The sequence below is a fragment of the Electrona antarctica genome (genome assembly GCF_951216825.1).
Source record: "Electrona antarctica genome assembly, chromosome: 1".
Classification (NCBI taxonomy): domain Eukaryota; kingdom Metazoa; phylum Chordata; class Actinopteri; order Myctophiformes; family Myctophidae; genus Electrona; species Electrona antarctica.
Window position 1 is genome coordinate 4,627,696 of NC_136806.1, and position 15,607 is coordinate 4,643,302.

Genomic DNA, 15,607 nt, shown 5'->3' on the forward strand with positions numbered 1-15,607 from the left:
GTTTTTTCGTACATTTATACTGCTTGATGATCATACTACAGAATCCCACAAAAACATCACAAATAGCATACTTAGTAGTACTCAAAAGTTTGCTACTTTTGGACATATGGGGCTCCATTTTCGTCACCGCTAAACCCCTTATCCCTGAACTTCTTTGCCTTTTTTTTTTTTTTACTATTTTGAAAAACATTTTTGAATAGTTCAACTAGCCAATCTACATTGACACATTGTGAGTTTGTAGACTGGCCATTTTAACTATTCAAAAATGTTTTGCAAAATAGTAAAAAAGGCAAAGAAGTTTAGGGATAAGGGGTTTAGCGGTGACGAAAATGGAGCCCAAGAAGTTTCCACCCACCCGAGATGATAATAGTATTATGCAATGGATACTGACTAACGGGGCTTCCAGTAGAGTTTATGACCCTATAGGTTCATAAAACTTCATTAAAATGTGAAGATAAATCATCGTTTTTGGGGACGTTCACGTTAAGGCAGTATGATTTCCAAAAAACGAAGTTAGGGGAATAAAAAGTGTAATGAATATTACAATGCAGCGTACGTGTGAACGCATGGTGGTCACAGAGAGATGATGACCATGCAGGTAATTGAACGCATGGTGGTCACAGAGAGATGATGACCATGCAGGTAATTGAACGCATGGTGGTCACAGAGAGATGATGACCATGCAGGTAATTGAACGCATGGTGGTCACAGAGAGATGATGACCATGCAGGTAATTGCTGAGTCATTGCAAGTGTGGTGTATTATGAATCATAGTGGTATATAATTTACCACACAAGCAACTACTACTCTATATTACCAGTAAGACGCCCTGAGGGCGAGAAGCGATGCGTGCACGCATCCACCTGGGTGACATCCGCCAGCAGCACATGTTCGCCAACCTTTCCTTATGTTCGGACTACCGGGACTTCGGATCTATGGGCAGTCATCGTGTCATGATATACATACATACATACAATTTCTGAAACCTGGTGTTTATGGTAGATGCTTTAAACACGGATATTCTATTGCACGTTTCGGACTACAAATACTCTTTCATCTTAAAACAAACAATAACCAAACACATAGCCAATCTACAAGCTCATGGATCTGCTATTTTCATGCTTCCATGGAAGATATGCTGGAATCCAAATGACTGAAATCGGTCATGGTGACTGAGGAGAGGACTTTAACCCATTTTGGACTGAGTGAAAAAATGTTTCTAAATCCTAAATTTTTTCTGAAAAACCTGTGTTTCTATGTCAGTGGTGCTCAACATTTTCCATTTCAAGTACCCCCAGAATTATCTCTATTGGGCCACAGACCCCCATCTCAAAATATGTAGTTCCAGGGACCCCCCAGAAGCAAACATTTGAGTTAAAAATGAAATATATATTCAATGATTTGCGCCACATTTTTTGCTATTTTTCAATAGCTAAAGTATAACATAATGCTTAAAACAAAGCAAAGCAAAAGGGGTTCCCGCCCAGAATGGATTAATCCATGTGTGTGTGAGATCTCGCATCCTCCTTCATAGATGCTCACATCCCCACGGTAAATAAGTTAACATCCATGCATTACTTGACTAGCTCTTGGAAGCAGCGCCTTGACAATACAAAGTACTTTCCATCAAGATCTTTCACAAACCAAAAACCCAGGAGGTGAACACTAATTATTATGCCTGGCATAACAGTTGTAAAACTTATCCGTTTGTGGTTCTGGGGCCTCTGCCTCATACTGCTGAACAAAGAGGAAAATACATAATATACACAAAGGTGCCACACTTTTAATTTGCACCCAGCCCGCTACCTTAGGGCCAGGCAATGACATGAGCAAACAAACAACATCTGCATATACTCTGATATTTATGTATGCATGATTTTTCAGACACATAAATGCATTCATACGAGACTAGGAGCTTTGCCGTTTACAAACTCTGCGCTAATCTCAAGGTACAGCCAAGCGGAAATAAAACATGTAGTGCCTTGTGTATATCGTCATTTCCTTGTCTTATCAGCCCCGAAATTATTTTTTGGCTTGTTGTGTTTGCTTGTGAGATAAACAGGGAATACACAGGATCCCAGTTCGTTTCATAGTGCTGTCTCTGCTACTTTACATAATAGGCCTATCCATCCATTCTGATTGGTCCCGGAAGGCTCCTCCCAGTGATACCGTTGTGTCACAAACACTAATAAGCGATCATGTATAACAAAGTCTCTACTTCTCTGAAGGATAGACTTTCCAAAGTGTCACCTATGTGGAAAAAGCAACGCGTCCCCAACCGTGTTGCCATATTTTACGAGAGAAATTAGTAACTAGAGACTGAAAACAAGCCTTAAAGTAGCAATTACATGAGTACTTTAAAACTATATATATAAACAACTACACTTCAGAAACAAGCCCAAATAAACAACTGCACTTTAGAAACAAGACCAAATAAACAACTACACTTTAGAAACAAGCCCAAATAAACAACTGCACTTTAGAAACAAGCCCAAATAAGCAACTACACTTTAGAAACAAGCCCAAATAAACAACTACACTTTAGAAACAAGCCCAAATAAGCAACTGCACTTTAGAAACAAGCCCAAATAAACTACACTTTAGAAACAAGCCCAAATAAGCAACTGCACTTTAGAAACAAGCCCAAATAAACAACTACACTTTAGAAACAAGACCAAATAAACCACTACACTTTAGAAACAAGCCCAAATAAACAACCACACTTTAGAAACAAGCCCAAATAAACAACCACACTTTAGAAACAAGCCCAAATAAACCACTACACTTTAGAAACAAGCCGAAATAAACAACCACACTTTTGAACAGGAGCCCATGTACAGGGTTTCTTTGACTATGCATGCACCTCCTGGTACCACAGCACCTCAAAGGCCCTTAAAACCAGGCTCCAGACTTCCCAAAACAAACTGGTCAGGCTCCTACTTGACCTCACCCCCCGAACCCACCTCACCCATGCCCACTTCGACAGGCTGGAATGGCTTAGGGTCGACGACAGAGTACAGCATCTTGCAATGGGTCTGGTCCACAAGATTCGATACACCACCAAGATACCCATGTACCTGTCTAGATACTTCCTTAATGTTAACGAAGTCCACACCCACAACACCAGAGGGAGTGCAACGAACCATGTACAACCCAGATTCGGCACAAACAAGGGACTAAATTATTTTCGCTCCTATGCCACCAAAATGTGGAACGCCCTACCAACTGTCATTAAGACATGCAAATCCCTTGACTCCTTCAAAACCGCTCTCAAAGGGCACCTACGGACGGCTGCAATTCGAAACTGGCCCCTGTAAAATCGGAATCCCTCAAACACGAACGCAAGGACAACACAAGAGACGGTCGCGGCCACACAGCCAACTCAAGGTATGGCCACTGAGCCGACTTGGGGACCCAACGCAAGGACAACACAAGAGACGGTCACGGCCACACAGCCAACTCAAGGTACGGCCATGGAGCCGACTTGGGGACCCAACACAAGGACAACACAAGAGACGGTCACGGCCACACAGCCAACTCAAGGTACGGCCACGGAGCCGACTTGGGGACCCAACACAAGGACAACACAAGAGATGGTCACGGCCACACAGCCAACTCAAGGTACGGCCACGGAGCCGACTTGGGGACCCAACGCAGCTCCTCCAAGGAAAACAAACAAATTAACGGAGCTGAACGTGAATCTCCCCCACCGCCCACCCCTTTTTTTCCCCTCACTGTATATGTTTATTTTCCCTTTTTACCTCCTTTATGATGAATTCCTGTTCTGTCTATAGAAGTGTCTATTTGTACGTCTCTAAATGTTTTGATGATTTGAACATGGTGGACCCTATTGGAAACAAGTGTAATGCTTAATTGGGCCGTCCACTCACAGTTAACAGCCTTTGTATTGAGTTTGTGCTTGAAATGTACTGTAATTCTGCAAACTGTTAATAAATTCTTCAATCAATCAATCAAAAAAGAAACAAGCCCAAATAAACAACTACACTTTAGAAACAAGCCCAAATAAGCAACTGCACTTTAGAAACAAGCCCAAATAAGCAACTACACTTTAGAAACAAGCCCAAATAAACAACTACACTTTAGAAACAAGCCCAAATAAACAACTACACTTTAGAAACAAGCCCAAATAAACAACTACACTTTAGAAACAAGCCCAAATAAACAACTGCACTTTAGAAACAAGCCCAAATAAACAACTGCACTTTAGAAACAAGCCCAAATAAACAACTGCACTTTAGAAACAAGACCAAATAAACAACTACACTTTAGAAACCAGCCCAAATAGACAACTGCACTTTAGAAACAAGCCCAAATAAACAACTACACTTTAGAAACAAGACCAAATAAACAACTACACTTTAGAAACAAGACCAAATAAACAACTACACTTTAGAAACAAGACCAAATAAACAACTACACTTTAGAAACAAGCCCAAATAAACAAACTACACTTTAGAAACAAGCCCAAATAAACAACTACACTTTAGAAACAAGCCCAAATAAGCAACTGCACTTTAGAAACAAGCCCAAATAAACAACTGCACTTTAGAAACAAGACCAAATAAACCACTACACTTTAGAAACAAGCCCAAATAAACAACTGCACTTTAGAAACAAGACCAAATAAACAACTACACTTTAGAAACAAGCCCAAATAAACAAACTACACTTTAGAAACAAGCCCAAATAAACAACTACACTTTAGAAACAAGCCCAAATAAGCAACTGCACTTTAGAAACAAGCCCAAATAAACAACTGCACTTTAGAAACAAGACCAAATAAACCACTACACTTTAGAAACAAGCCCAAATAAGCAACTGCACTTTAGAAACAAGCCCAAATAAACAACTGCACTTTAGAAACAAGACCAAATAAACCACTACACTTTAGAAACAAGCCCAAATAAACAACTGCACTTTAGAAACAAGACCAAATAAACAACTACACTTTAGAAACAAGCCCAAATAAACAAACTACACTTTAGAAACAAGCCCAAATAAACAACTACACTTTAGAAACAAGCCCAAATAAGCAACTGCACTTTAGAAACAAGCCCAAATAAACAACTGCACTTTAGAAACAAGACCAAATAAACCACTACACTTTAGAAACAAGCCCAAATAAACAACTACACTTTAGAAACAAGCCCAAATAAACAAACTACACTTTAGAAACAAGCCCAAATAAACAACTACACTTTAGAAACAAGCCCAAATAAGCAACTGCACTTTAGAAACAAGCCCAAATAAACAACTACACTTTAGAAACAAGCCCAAATAAACAACTGCACTTTAGAAACAAGCCCAAATAAACAACTACACTTTAGAAACAAGCCCAAATAAACAACTACACTTTAGAAACAAGCCCAAATAAGCAACTGCACTTTAGAAACCAGCCCAAATAGACAACTGCACTTTAGAAACAAGCCCAAATAAGCAACTACACTTTAGAAACCAGCCCAAATAAGCAACTGCACTGCAGCCCAAATAAGCAACTACAGAAACAAGCCCTAGGCTACACTTTAGACACTTTAGAAACAAGCCAAAAAAAACAACAACACCACAATCTGCAACTACCAAATATTTACAAGCAGCTTTTGAGAAAAACAAATTTGCTTACAATAACCAGACCTGTCAACACAAGTCCCCAATCTGAACCCATTTCCATAATGTATATATAATAACTGCCAGGAACAGCAGATTGTGTCTTTTCGATGCGCGGCACATACTAGTGGTTCTACAGCGACGTACAGTACAGTGTTGTAAACCTACAGCAGGGGTGCCGGGCTGCCCAAAAGGTAGATTGTGATCTACAAGTAGACCACATGATGCCCCTAAAAATATATAATTTAAACATGAATTAAGGCCACTTAATTTACTTGATTGATTGACATAAAAAAGGGCCTGTCAGCTCAAACCCACAATGCAATGTCTTCTTGGTTTTCAAGAGTGTTGTGCACAAATGTCAGTAGCATTACAAAGGCAAAACCAAAAGGAAGAAAAAAACAATTATTACTATTATATGTAACATCAGCGCCACTATTCCAAAGGTACATTTTTTGGTTGGAGACCACCTGATGACCTCTCCTCCAGGCCAAGGCATCCATTAGAAATGGATTATATTCGCATCTTTGATGTATTTACAAACTATGTAACATCAGCGCCACTATTCCAAAGGTAAATTTTTTTAAACTATTTTCAGCAATGGGATAAAAAACTTTTGGTGGGTAGATCTCGTTTAGCTTGGCCTTTTGAAAGTAGCTCTGAAGTAAAGTGTGGACGGCGCCCATGTTCTACAGCGTGGTACAGTGTACTGTACTGTAAGTGATCTGGGAAGGAGGTGTGAGTCATGCAGATGGAGCTGTGATTCCAGAGAGGCATGTTTGGGTTCATTTTATTTGTGTCAGTCCCTGATATGTTGTGGAGGCGGGTGATGAGTGACATGCCAGTCCAAACACAAACTGTGAAAGTGAGGAAAAGATGCAAATGGCCTGCTGCTAGCTGCAGCGCCGGTCTGTGGTGCTGTGTAGCGCAGCACACCCACAACTCTTTTCCACCGGTTGGTTCCCAATGGGAAACGGTTCTGGGGGAAAAAAAGTCTTCTGAAAGAATATATAGGCTATTCAAAGATTTGTGCCGCATTTTCATGATTTTTCTAAAATAGCAGACCTACAAGCTCGTGGCGCGCCACTTGGTGGCGCGCTATGAGCTTGTAGATCTGCTATTATCAATAGCTAAAGTATAACATAATGCTTAGTTAAAACACCAAAACCGGTTCCCGCCCAGAATGGGTTTTAATCATGAATTGAGTGCATGTGCAAAACCATACCTATATTAAATTGTTATCACTATGAAACTTCCCCAGTTGATTACTTACACCAATACAATGATTTATTGCAAATGAGCATTAATAGGAAAATATGCAGAAAATAGAAAATATGAAAAAGCTACTATACTGTGGAAGGGTTATATCATATATTAATTTACTTATACTGATCCTATAAACAATTTAATATAGGTATGGTTTTGCCCACTCAATTCATAATTAACATTCCAATTTTAGAGGTCTGGCTCATAAGAACCAAAAATAACTGAACCGGTTCCCAACCGGTGGAAAACGGGTCTTAGAGAGGTAAGTAGCCTTGCCGAGCCATGAGGCCCATAGGGCAGGAGCCTATCTCCTGTTTCTGTAGCGTGAGGCAGCTTGATGTACAAGTACACCCCCTGGACATGACGCTAGTATGTCGCAGGGACTTACCCCCAATCCAACCCTTGATGCCGAGTGTCAAGCAGGGAGGCACTGGGTCCCATTTTTAGAGTCTTTGGTATGACCCGGCCGGGGATCGAACCCCGACCTCCCAGTCTCAGGGCAAACACTCTAACCACAAGGCCACTGAGCTGGTAGGGTCTGAAATTTGTGATGGTTCTGGCCAACCGGCTATCCGACGGACTCGACACCGGGCACTGCACTCCCTGTGGGGGCGTGGAACATGTGTGTCGATTTTGAAGTCGGTGAGGCGAACGGTTATCGAGTTATGTGGATTACAGACGTATGTACGTACAGACGTACGTACACACACAGACTTGGTGCATTTATAGATAGATGACTGTAGTGTAAGTTATCTCAATTGGCGTACTGTATAAGTATAGCACATTATGATCACACTAGAAAAGAGGAACAACTTTCAATTTGCTTTGCATAAAAAAAACAGAAGCATGCCAATAAAAAGCAGCCATAAAAAGCAGCCATGAAAGTCACATTATTTTTCATAAATGCAAGTAGTTCACGCTAAAGTAAAGACAAGAACAGAGGATTCAGAATGAACAAACAGAAAGGCTTAAATCAGCCCATACACAGTAGGTCAGCCATAAAACCAGCCATATCATTTCATACTACATAAACAATAAACTAGAGCGTATCACGTACACTATGAAATGACACAGATTAACACACACACACTGACGTATATCAGTGTAAAACCAGAGTAAACTAGAAATGCACTCTGTCGAGCTGCAAACTTGCGCATTGCACACAAGGCCATATGGCCTATACTTGTGCTCAAGCAGAGCACGCCATGAGGTGCGCGGGGTGCATACTTAGTTTAGACTAGTCATTGGTTAGACATGGGTTAAGGTTAGGTTTAGGTGTGCTGCACCGTGGGAGGTTAGGGTGAGGGTTTGAGATGGGATGGGTTGTAGTTGTGACTGGTCTAACCAATGACTAGTCTAAACCAAAAACTGTCTAAACTAAGTACTGCACCCGAGGTGCGCTCACCACTGCTGGTACGACTGCTGCTCTGAGTCCTACAGCTCTCTGCTGCTGTCTGGGTACGACTGCTGCTCTGAGTCCTACAGCTCTCTGCTGCTGTCTGGGTACGACTGCTGCTCTGAGTCCTACAGCTCTCTGCTGCTGTCTGGGTACGACTGCTGCTCTGAGTCCTAAAGCTCTCTGCTGCTGTCTGGGTACGACTGCTGCTCTGAGTCCTAAAGCTCTCTGCTGCTGTCTAGGTTTGAAACACAGCAGTGGTCAGTGGTCCCTCATTGCCCGGTGGAGTACACTGACACACACATACACGTATGTGTGTGTCACACACACATACACGTATGTGTGTGTCACACACACATACACGTATGTGTGTGTCACACACATACACGTATGTGTGTGTCACACACATACACGTATGTGTGTGACACACACCCAGCCGATACATGCCCCCTATTGGACCTTATACCACATATTTTGAAACGTACTTTAGTTACGTCATCAAGAACAGTGGTTTCTCATTGGCTGGTGGAATATTGTACCGATCGCTGTCCCCGATTGGCCGAGCGACGCCACCGACATATACGCAGCCGATTACAGTATTTGCAAGAGTAACTAGTTATGAGCGATCACACGTTTGTCTTGGGTCTCAGTGGTGTTTGGTCATTGAGATCAACGCCATCAGAAAACGTGTCATGTTTGATTTATGAAACTTTCAGCTCCAATTTGAGCACACGGTCCAAGCATGAAAGGCATTACTGTCGAGAGCAACAGAGCACATGTTGGCTACACATAATGTCCTCCAAACAGAGCACATGTTGGCTACACATAATGTCCTCCAACAGAGCACATGTTGGCTACACATAATGTCCTCCAACAGAGCACATGTTGGCTACACATAATGTCCTCCAACAGAGCACATGTTGGCTACACATAATGTCCTCCAAACAGAGCACATGTTGGCTACACATAATGTCCTCCAACAGAGCACATGTTGGCTACACATAATGTCCTCCAACAGAGCACATGTTGGCTACACATAATGTCCTCCAACAGAGCACATGTTGGCTACACATAATGTCCTCCAACAGAGCACATGTTGGCTACACATAATGTCCTCCAACAGAGCACATGTTGGCTACACATAATGTCCTCCAACAGAGCACATGTTGGCTACACATAATGTCCTCCAAATCAATTACACCATGGACTCACTATACTGTATAGACTTCCTATTACTTATGCAGGCTCACAGTGTGTGTGTGTGTGTGTGTGTGTGTGTGTGTGTGTGTGTGTGTGTGTGTGTGTGTGTGTGCGTGCGTTGACATTGGTCAGGAGTTACATAATCCTCCAAAGGCAGACAAAATAAGTAATTCCACACTATTGAGTGGTCCAATCACTTAAAACACTGATACTTATCTGACCAGCGTTCCCCAGGGGTCTGTACTGGGCCCCTTCCCTTTTTATCCCTCTACAACACCTAATATAGCAAAAATAGCCGATATATACAAGCTCAGAAAGAGTACCAAAGTCCTGACGTCACTCTCTTACTACCTCTGCATGGGTCACTAGTACTACTCACTGTGTTATTTTCTGTATTGATTTTCTATATGGGAATCTTTCATGGCATCATATCATAATAGAAGAACTGTTTTCCAAGAATAAACAAATCAACTGGGAGAATTGACTTATGACAGATTATTTTCTGAATGTGTTTTTAAAAACAAAAAAGGTTGGAAAATGGAAATTGAGAGTTTACACAGGTTACATATGTACATGCATATACTTTCCTTAGCGATTATATCTGGTTTCAGTATAATATGTATGATGTATTTTCTCTATTATTAAGGCAATTGTAGTTGCTAATTTGTATTGAGGTGAAGGGGTCGGGAGACATGGCCGAAGCATTTTTGGGTGTCCCATGCAGCCAAAAAGGTTGATAACCCCTGAAACAAGACTTGTTCCAGAGTGAGAACGGTCTCTTCTCCCTATAGAAGGACTCGTTCCAGAGAGAGAACGGTCTCTTCTCCCTATAGAAGGACTTGTTTCAGAGTGAGAATGGTCTCTTCTCCCTATAGAAGGACCTGTTCCAGAGTGATAAATGGCTTGGTTTCTGACTGAGAGAATGGTCTCTTCTCCCTATAGAAGGACCTGTTCCAGAGTGATAAATGGCTTGGTTTCTGACTGAGAGAACGGTCTCTTCTCCCTATAGAAGGACTTGTTTCAGAGTGATAAATGGCTTGGTTTCTGACTGAGAGAACGGTCTCTTCTCCCTATAGAAGGACCTGTTCCAGAGTGATAAATGGCTTGGTTTCTGACTGAGAGAACGGGAGAGAACCTGCAGAGGACGGCTCTACATTAATTTTACATTAATGTTAAGATCACAATGGAGCTGCGCGGTCCTTTCATAAATCATGGCCATTAGCTCCACAACCGGGATGACAATGTCGCCGATCAATTAGAGTGAAAATGAGAATTTCATATATCACCTCCTCCATGTCATCATAATGATGAAACCCCATCGGCCCCTTTCTTTGTTTTCTTAAAAAAGAAAAATGCTGCGTTTGCAGGTTCAATTCACTCTCTCTCTCTCTCTCCCTCTCTCTCTCTCTCTCATTATTCAGATACCGCTGCCTTCCTGGGGTCCACATAAAACATCACAGCATATAATATTCATACAAACAACAACTGACACTCTCTCATTAATCATTTTTTAGGATATCTGTTTTAAAAACGATTTGCTTTTAAGAGAGTTGATTCCATTGTTAGGTGGCTCTATACATTTATAAACTTTTGTTTTTAGTTGGAAGACGGCGCCACGTACGGCAGCTTCGTCTGTGCTCCTCTTTTTACTTCATGATGTCTTTTTATTTCTGCATCGTCTGTAAGGAAGACAAACAGAAATAGGTTGTACTCTTACAGTATTGTACAGTACCTGTACACAAGATGTAACAATACAGTCTACTAGTATGTCTGTCAAGGGGCGGCGGTGGCTCAGGGGTAGAGTGGCTGAATGGTAACCGCAAGGTTGCCAGTTCGAACCCGGGCTCCCCCAGAGTTAGTGTCGAAGTGTCCTTGAGCAAGACTCTGAACCCCTAATTGCTCCTGATGTGCTGGTTGGTGCCTTGCATGATTTCCGCTGCCATCGGTGTGTGAATGGGTGAATGTAATGCACATGTAAAGCGCCTTGGATAAAGGTGCTGTATAAATGCACCATTTACCATTTATGTCTGAATTTGGTTCCAATTCCAAATCCCCTGCATGGGCTTACCCGTCTGGTGTGGTCTCTATGCTTTAGACCTGTCTGATCCTACAGAGTGTGGTTGTCTATCTCTGTAGGAAACCACACTATTATAGGAAACCACACTATTATAGGCACAAGTGGGACAAGAGTTTCACCAAGTTGGGTATGATGTCACCAACCGTATACCGTCCAATCAGATGAGGGCAAAGCACACAAAAGCCTTGGGAAGAGTTCCAAATCGCTGGCCAATCGGAGGGGAGAAGAGAGAGTTATTGCACGATTAAAACGTTTTTAAACGGTGATGGAGTGCGATAATCAATCTCTCTCTCTCTCTCTCTCTCTCTCTCTCTCTCTCTCTCTCTCTCTCTCTCTCTCTCTCTCTCTCTCTCTCTCTCTCTCTCTCTCTCTCTCTCGGCCAGAGGAACTAATAGTCTCTCTCTCTCTCTCTCTCTCCCCCCCTCCCTCTCAGAGGAACTAATAGTCTCTCTCTCTCTCTCTCTCTCGACCAGAGGAACTAATAGTCTCTCTGTCTCTCTCTCTCTCTCCAGGCCGGAGGCGGGTGTTATCGTCAGAAGAAATGCCGGTCCCAGGTGCCCTAGCACACCACCACCACCACCGGGACCACCATGGCAACTCCTTGGCCAATGAGAAGAAGAAGAGAGAGTCATGGCTCCGCCCCTCCGCCGCCGCGTGGCGGCGTTAGATGGTCGACGGCCCCCTCCTCCTCCTCCTCCTCCTTCATGCTGCTATGGTGGCTGCCGTGGGCGTTGCTAATCTTCTGGCTGCAGCCGGGGCCCAGCCTGCAGGCTGAGCTGGTGGGAGGAGGTGGGGGAGGAGGAGGAGGCGGCGGGGGGCAGGGGGGGAAGGGCAGCGCCTCTTCCTCGTCGTCGTCATCGTGGGGGTTCAGCTCGCGGCAGAGCGGCGGGCAGCTGGACTGGCTGCTGTCGGAGAAGGGCCCGTTCCACCGCTGCCCCGAGTACACCGAGTTCAGAGAGCGCTTCCAGCTGGGCTTCTCCACCAGATACAAGATCTACAGGTAAGGGGCGTGCGTGTCTGTGTGCGTGTGCGTGTGCGTGTGTGTGTGTGTGAATGTAATGCACAATCTATGTAAAGCGCCTTGGATAAAGGCGCCATATAAATGCACCATTTACCATTTATTTACAGACCACACTGACGTCGGAGCCCACACTGTTTCTTCAGGAACACTATTTTCTTTTCTTTTAATTTGTTGACGTAGTTTTAGTCATCATAGTTTATTTCTTTACGTTTTTCCTTTTTTTATTTTCGTCAGTGGAAAACAAAAGGTAGTGGACGGACATTTTGTCATATAGCTTTAGTCAACAATTGTGACAAGCAAGGAGAAGCAGCGCAGCTGGAGCGGCATTGAACAGTCGGGGTGAAATGGTTGGCACGTTGCTTGACGAGAGGCAACGAAGGCATAAACCATCCTTAATGGGTTCTTTGGCCTTCAGCTTGACGCAGCTATACGCTGCTGTTAAGAGCTCCACGGACAAAGGTTTAAACCCTGAGGCCGATTCTTAAAGAATGTCTTCTAAATCATGACAGATTTCTGAAAAACCTATGTTTCCTTGTCAGTGGTGCTCAAACCTATGTTTCCTTGTCAGTGGTGCTCAAACCTATGTTTCCTTGTCAGTGGTGCTCAAACCTATGTTTCCTTGTCAGTGGTGCTCAACCTATGTTTCCTTGTCAGTGGTGCTCAAACCTATGTTTCCTTGTCAGTGGTGCTCAAAACCTATGTTTCCTTGTCAGGGTGCTCAACCTATGTTTCCTTGTCAGTGGTGCTCAACCTATGTTTCCTTGTCAGTGGTGCTCAACCTATGTTTCCTTGTCAGTGGTGCTCAAACCTATGTTTCCTTGTCAGTGGTGCTCAAACCTATGTTTCCTTGTCAGTGGTGCTCAACCTATGTTTCCTTGTCAGTGGTGCTCAAAACCTATGTTTCCTTGTCAGGGTGCTCAAACCTATGTTTCCTTGTCAGTGGTGCTCAACCTATGTTTCCTTGTCAGTGGTGCTCAAAACCTATGTTTCCTTGTCAGGGTGCTCAAACCTATGTTTCCTTGTCAGTGGTGCTCAAACTATTTCATGTCAAGGACCCAAAAAGTTGTATGTAATTGGCCGCCGACCCTACCATCTGAAAATGTGACCGGGTCTGGCAAAATAGGCCCTCATCTCGACCAGAGTAATGTGACCGGGTCTGGCAAATAGGCCCTCATCTCGACCAGAGTAATGTGACCGGGTCTGGCAAATAGGCCCTCATCTCGACCAGAGTAATGTGACCGGGTCTGGCAAATAGGCCCTCATCTCGACCAGAGTCATTTTTCAGTTTTTTACAGATTATTAAAGTACAGAATGTAAGCTTTCATATGATGTATCATTCAATGAAATATTTGAAGAAGATATGACCATTTTAAAATTATTGTGCCGTTTTACCCAAAGCTGAGAAAAACCCCTTTGAATGTTCACAACATTCACAACATTCACAAAACAAGCCTACTTTGACTTATAAATGTATACATTTAATTTGCCCAAATCAATAATCTATTGGAATGAAAACCTTCTTCAACATTCAAACTGTGTTAATATGAAAAAAAAATCTAGTTTATTTGAGATTTTCTGCCTTTTCATTATAGGCGAGATGAGGACCATTTTGCTAGACCTGGTCACAAATGTGTTTTTTTTTCCAGGGACACCCCAGTTAAAAATGTTGGCTCTGAAAGAATATATATCCAAAGATTTGCGGCACATTTTCAAGATTTTTCAAAAGCTATAGTGTAACATAATGCTTAAAACACCAAAAGGGTTCCCGTCCAGAATGGTTTAAGTGAGGGAATATCAGTCCAAATGTCTTCATGAGTGAAATCGATACGCTTAAGCTTCGGTACGAAACCACGTCACCGCAACAGGTACTTCATCTCCAGCTCTGTGTTCAACACTAATTTCACTACAAGAGCAAGAAAGGGAATAGAATAAAGTAGAATAATACAGGCTTGAAGCTTGTATAACTCTCTCTCTCTCTCAGGGACACAACGCTTATTATGGTCTTACATGTTAGAGTTGGAGCATTTTCTTTTTCACCGGAGGTGATGCAAAGGTTACAAACTGAAGTACTACAGGTCATCAATTTGCTATTTGAAAAAACAAAAAACGGGCAGACAAGAACTGCCAGGTACAGAATTAATATTTTGCCGCCAGTTGTCACATTATGCAATGCTCTAAAAGCTTGAATGTTGATGCGTGCAGCCGTTCACTTTGTCTGAAAATTATAGAGCCAAAGGGACAAATTATAGTTATTATGCAATGCTGTTTCGTCCAATCCTAGGACCATATTGGTACACATCCATCTCTCTCTCTCTCTCTCTCTCTCTCTGTGTGTCTCTCTCTCTCTCTCTCTCTCTCTCTCTCTACGCACTGAGTGTGTGAGTTATGTTTGTGACTCAGTCTCACCTAGACATGTAGTGAGCTTCCAAAAATAATAATAATGGTAAATTTACTGTCCACAACTGGTCACATGCAACCACTACTGTTTGTACTTTGGCCGTTTAAAAATAATAGACAATCTACAAGCTCACAACGTGTCGTGGTGCGATGTGTTGTGAGCTTGTAGATCGTCTATTTATACTACACTTGAAAACTTGCCAATGCCAATACTTTTGTACTTTTACTCAAGTATATTCTATATTCTATACCAAACTTTTACTTGTAACCAGGGGTCCATGCTTCTTTCTCAAAATTCATAAATGACCATAACAGCTAGGTCTGTAACTCAGAGTGTACAAATGGAACCAAATGAACCCTTAAGATAAGAGTCCATTTTGTACCATTTGTACAGGGGCAAAATTGTATATCTTCTATTTTCCAAAAAAACAAGTACAAGTCATCAAATAAAAAAGGCAATGCATTGCTCAAAAAAGGGAAAAGAAGTATAGTCCTAACCCTACCTTCAGGAGGCCACAGCAGCTAGAGTTCCTTTGTCCTTAAAGCTCTGAATGGATTCAGAGATAAACCCTCAGAAATGTTCCTTGACCAAACTTTTATTCTTCCAGATCTCATAGTTTTCCAG

General features: G+C 42.4%; 1 protein-coding gene across 1 annotated transcript in view; it reads left to right on the plus strand.

Annotated features, from left to right (window-relative positions):
- The window catches only part of brinp2 (bone morphogenetic protein/retinoic acid inducible neural-specific 2), a gene marked incomplete at its 3' end in the record, with an annotated part of 362,351 nt that overhangs the window by 126,007 nt on the left and 220,737 nt on the right, over positions 1-15,607 (plus strand). The window contains exon 2 of the mRNA XM_079507203.1: positions 12,077-12,564. Coding sequence (XP_079363329.1) covers positions 12,155-12,564 — 410 coding nt within the window. The 5' untranslated portion in view covers positions 12,077-12,154. The remainder of the gene's footprint in view (positions 1-12,076; positions 12,565-15,607) is intronic.